At 42.5% G+C, this 5,113-nt stretch overlaps 3 protein-coding genes across 3 annotated transcripts; all 3 read right to left on the bottom strand.

Annotated features, from left to right (window-relative positions):
* Positions 1 to 976: 976 nt before the first annotated feature.
* On the bottom strand, positions 977 to 1,168 carry PHACADRAFT_51331 (uncharacterized protein; the record flags this gene model as incomplete). The annotated part of the gene is made up of 1 exon (XM_007402391.1): positions 977 to 1,168. A coding segment is annotated over one exon (192 nt), but the record flags the coding sequence as incomplete, so codon positions are not given.
* A 34-nt stretch (positions 1,169 to 1,202) lies between these two features.
* PHACADRAFT_107790 (uncharacterized protein) lies at positions 1,203 to 2,126 on the bottom strand (the record flags this gene model as incomplete). Its single annotated transcript, XM_007402390.1, has 3 exons — positions 1,203 to 1,324; positions 1,408 to 1,414; positions 1,641 to 2,126. The coding sequence occupies 3 exons, from the start codon at positions 2,124 to 2,126 to the stop codon at positions 1,203 to 1,205; spliced, it is 615 nt and encodes a 204-aa protein (XP_007402452.1).
* Positions 2,127 to 2,261: 135 nt separating this feature from the next.
* PHACADRAFT_107787 (uncharacterized protein) lies at positions 2,262 to 2,909 on the bottom strand (the record flags this gene model as incomplete). The annotated part of the gene is made up of 1 exon (XM_007402389.1): positions 2,262 to 2,909. A coding segment is annotated over one exon (648 nt), but the record flags the coding sequence as incomplete, so codon positions are not given.
* Between the last annotated feature and the right edge of the window lie 2,204 nt (positions 2,910 to 5,113).

Raw genomic sequence — 5,113 nt, 5'->3', positions numbered from 1 at the left:
ATCTCTAACAAAGAGACTGCGGATGAGGACAATGATGGCCTTCAGAAAGCTCCGTCTGAAGCATTTACTGATGAGCTGTGCCTCAAGCCAACCTCTGCGCAGAATACTTGGCCTAACAGTTGGAACGCGGCCATGAAGCGTCCAAATGCAGAGAAGTGGCAAAGAGCTGCTCAGGTAGAGATTAATGCACTTGTTGCCAATCAAATCACACTTGGAAGCCTTGCACTTTGCCTCCTGGCAAGGCCATTGGCTCGTGTTGGGTCTTTGTTCAGAAGTTCCTTTCCAATGGCGACCTCGATCGCTACAAAACGCAACTGGTGGTCAAGGGCTATGCTCAGCGCCTTGGATTTGACTACCTCGAGACTTTCGCTCCCACTGTGCACATGGCAACTATCCGCATTGTCTTTGCCCTTGCTGCTCTCGAGGACCTTGATCTTTACTCACTCGACATCTCCAACGCTTTTATCAATGGCGAGCTAGAGGAGAAGGTCTACATCGAGCAGCCAGATGGATTTCACTTTGACAATCCAGGTGACGTCCTTTGCCTCCACAAGGCTCTCTATGGGCTTAAGCAGGCGCCGCGAGTATGAAACAAGACTCTGCATGCAACACTTGAGAAGCTGGGCTTCAGTCGGTTGAAGTCTGATGCTTCGCTCTATCTCTATCGTAGGGATGCAGTGCGTGTCATAATGCCTGTCTTCATTGACAACATTACCATTGCTTCAACCAATGCTGCAGAGTCTGACCGGGTCATGCAGGAGTTGTCTCAGCACTTCAAACTGCACGATCTTGGTTTCACATTGTTCCTCCTGGGCATCCAATCACCAGAGACCATTCGAGTTGCCGCATTCATCTGTCACAGCGCCAGTACATCCTCGATATGCTGGAGCGGTACGGATTCTCGAGCTGTGGTCTCGAGCACTCTTCTGGTCGAGTTTACCTCCCAGATTGAACACTTCTGACTGGCACTTTCTTCTTTCCCGACCTCATTCACGTATGATCTCCAATAGAATCTTTGGAATAAGTTGCTGGTATAATGGTCTGGATAATCTAGCAGATACATGCATGCCATAGGGCCGCCAATTTCACTTTGTGAAGTCAGAGAGTTTACAAACTGTGTGAGGACCTTTCTGGCTTTGACCACTCCATTATTTTGCCCAGCTAGCATCTCTGACTCTTTGGCAAATATTCTCTTCACAGCTTCAAGCATGGTGTGTCTTCAGTGGTGACTTGGTAATATAGTCTGTAACATAAGCTACAACAGACTTGATAGCTGTGCCAGATAGTAAGCTTGTGATATCAGTATCACCAGAGAAATTTGAAACTTTTTTGTTACAAAAATATGCAAAAACAGCTTGTAAAAATAAGTAAGAAAATATCGTATTTTTTCTTGGTATCTGGTGTAACTCGGCAGCTGAGTCGACTGTCCATCAGACTGTTTGTCAAAGTGCCCAGGGAACAGCGGCATCCGGCAGATAATTGACTTGACTGCCGGATTGCTGAGTTACCGGACTGCCGGATACTGAGCAAAAAAATACGGCCTTTTCTTACTTATTTTTTCAAGCTTTTTTTGCATATTTTCTGTGATAAAAAAGTTCAAATTTCTCTCATATATTGCATCTCATAAGATAAGTAAGCACAGGTGAAAAATTATTAAGCATGGCTTCTCCTTTCTTCAAGTTCAGAGCTTCTGTCTCTGGGTCTACCTGAGTTTCTAGCAGAATTGGACAAGGAAATCTGCTTTTGCAAGTACCATACTTATTGTTCTTACAGTCTTTGTTACAGGAGTGCACATTGGTCAAGAAGAGCAGCTTATTCACTGTCTTAGTGAACTGTTTCCACCATGACATACTTGATTGACAGGTTGTACACAGTTGTTGGCAGTCATCACCACATGGAGAAGGTATAAATTTAGGCAAGGTAGTTGTAGGATTCTGTCTGGAAGGGTTCTTTGCTTTCTCCATCTCAAGATCATCGGCTACCTCTGTCATGGTCTTGCCAATAAATTCGCCTATATGCACACTTTCCAAGTATGCCACCATTCTTCTCTGGAACTCTGACTCTGAGTCCATGATTTTATCTCTAATTTCTTGAGGAGTTAAAGAGTGCTTGATCCATATAAGCATGTGCATATGTAGAGTCAATTTACCTTGCTGTTCAACAGTTCCATAATATCTAGCTGTCTTGCCATACAATCCTGCATGCTTACTGTTATAACCAAGCACATGTTTGATGAAAGCCTCAGTTATAACCTTGAAAAATCAAGCTCCAGCTACAGGATTATTTGCTATAAGCCTAAAGCATTCATTCTCTGATAGTCTGGCAGGGAAAATTCTCTCACTGGTATTTGCAAGGTAGATGGCGATTGGATGTTTAATATCTGCAGGAGCATATGTAATAAACCAACTTGGAGCACTATGATATGATGTCAAGAACCAAATCTGGTTTCTCATGTGCTTATGGTTTGTTCTAGATGCAGGCACATGTGCTCTAATGTAGTCTATATTATTAATAATCTTGTAACACTCTTGCTGCTCTGGTGTCAAGTTATCAGTCTTTACAAGGCCTTTCTCAAGCTTCTCAATCATTTGTGTAAGCACAGAGTCCTTAGTGTTGAGTAGACGAGTAGAGATTTGGTCAAAGTTATCCTTGTTAGCCAGCAGAAAACCTCTAGTAGTAGCCTTCTTAATCTGCTCATAATTGAAGGCAATCAAAGGAAAGTATGGATTCATTTGAAATCTCTTATCATGGTACATAAGTAAATACTTCTTATGCAATGTCTCAGATACAGCTTGCTGACTTCTGTTATTGCCAAGGCCACCTAGACAATATGGAAAGAGCCAAAGGAACATCTGTGGATATAACTGAGGATCATCATACAAACTCTCTGGATCTTTCTTATGAGCAATACTGTAAGCGCTCAGGAAGTGAACCAGTCTAGCATACTGATGGGTTTGCACCCTGCCATGCAGCCAAAATCAAGCAGTTTATAGGCCCAGTTGATAGGTATCTGTACTGTCTTTATATAAATTAAGCTCCAGTATTTTTACAATGAGTACAAAATGTGGTATGAATATTTTCCTACTTGCAGTGCAGGAAACTGGTTTGACCAAGAAGCGGACCACCTGGTATGGGGATAGGTGCCGGACTGCATGCTGGACCATTTTTGAGGTACGATTGGGCAGCAAGCTCATAATATACTTTGCTGTTTATTATTGAAAGTTATCAGAATAGGAAAAGTTGCAATATATGATATTCTGAGCACTTAAATATATAGCAGGCTGAGCAGCAACAGAATGTAAGGCATGCAACTAGGGTTAGAAGGCAAGAAGAGCTCCAGCATCCAAATGCAAGATGGTGTCTAGCTAGCTCTCATCACAGGAAGAGTATGAGGGGAGGCTGCACTGACTGCTGCCTTCATTTGAACACTTTCTAACTGGTAGAGCAGTACAGAGGAGAGGAGAAAGCCATTCCAGTGTCTCAGATGGCAAGCACATACTAAGGGGCCACATTTTTGATGAATATCATCACCTCCACTACACCAGTCACCTCTGAACCAACTCCCAAAGCAGGCAAAACCCTTTATAGTCCTAATCCTGTTGTTTTGGGTGCACAGCAAACCATCAAGCGCCGTTTGATCACTTGTACTACGGTATCTTCCCGAAAGTGGAAATAGGAAGCCACAGAAAGATAGTGCAGCTGGCAATAGGGTTTAATTCCTAAAAATATAAAAACATTAGGAAGCAGAAGCTTTTGGCATTTAAAAATGATGTGTGCAGTCTCGTGGGGCAGGTTCGAGGGGTGCTGTATAGGTGCGCATATCTTTGGGGCATGTTTTTGGGAGCCTCTGGGCCACCATCTCAGAACAGATGGCTTCTAGCCAAACTGAACGCCTGGAACAGACATTCAAAATGACCGGAATCCATAGATAGATATTGGGCCTAGGAGCAGACAAGATATTGGAGGTGTGGGCATGGTAGTTGGGTGGGTAGAGAAGATGAGGTTGCTTGCGCACGCACAAAAGGCAATCCAAAACAGGCAATTTGCAGATACGGCACACGAATTCAGCCTCGATCTCACCTGGCTCATGTCAGATAGTTGTAAAACCTGATATCATAGTAGATGAAGCTCATATAAATGATATTCTACAGTCGATTTCAGTATCATGCTCATATATGTCTGTGCTATCCACAAAATATTGCGGGGTGGTCCACTTTCTGGTCCAGTCCGGTACCTGATTGGATACAGTAGCCAATGCCTTTCCACCTTGTTTGAAGTGTTTTAAAGCCTTGTTTCTGATAGTTCCATACTCATCTCAGTTGAGCAGATCAGTAAGCTGATCAGAAGTCAAGGCCTGGACAGTAAATGTGCAGTTTCCTTCACTTGTTCCATTCTCTTCCTCATTATCATTTACAGCTATGGCTTCTGCATCTTTTGTAGTCTGTGCTGCATGATAATCTACATTGACAGGTGAAACATCTCCTGGATACTCTGCCATATTGTCTTTAGAGATTTCAACATCCATATAGTCACAGTGATTAAGCTTAAGCTGCTCCAATGCAGCTAACACATAGTTATGCCTGATTAAAAATGGTGTACGCTTGCAATCCTCAGTGTAAGCTTAGTTGAACTAATATACAAGAATGCCAATACATCATCAAAATCTTCATGCTTTGGTGGTAAGACTGAAAGAATTTTGAGCATAGATACAGCATGGCATACAGCATTTGCTCGCATTTTATGCATTTTTGACTTGGATACTCTTACAACACAATAGTTTTTGATCACCTTGGCTATAAGCAGCTGCTCAGTCCATGATAAGCCTTGTAGTTGCAGTGGAACTTGACCAATCCAAAGACCATTAGCTAAGGCTATGTGAGGATTTCTTTGTTCTTGCAAGCTATCATGGCACTTTGAGCATATATGCTTACAGCTCTTATCAAGTACAAAACCAGATATATCTGCAACTGGTTGCTTTGTAGAGTGTCTCTCACAATGAGTTATACCAGGAAGTTGTAAGTGGAATAGCAAGCTCTAATCAATATCTTGAAGTAAAGTTAACTCTTTGACTGACTGTAAAGCACCACATACAGCACAACCATATTTTCAAGGT

The sequence above is a fragment of the Phanerochaete carnosa genome (assembly GCF_000300595.1).
Source record: "Phanerochaete carnosa HHB-10118-sp unplaced genomic scaffold PHACAscaffold_137, whole genome shotgun sequence".
In the NCBI taxonomy this organism is placed as follows: domain Eukaryota; kingdom Fungi; phylum Basidiomycota; class Agaricomycetes; order Polyporales; family Phanerochaetaceae; genus Phanerochaete; species Phanerochaete carnosa.
Note: the sequence above shows the minus strand (reverse complement) of the source record. Positions and strands in the feature narration are given on the sequence as shown.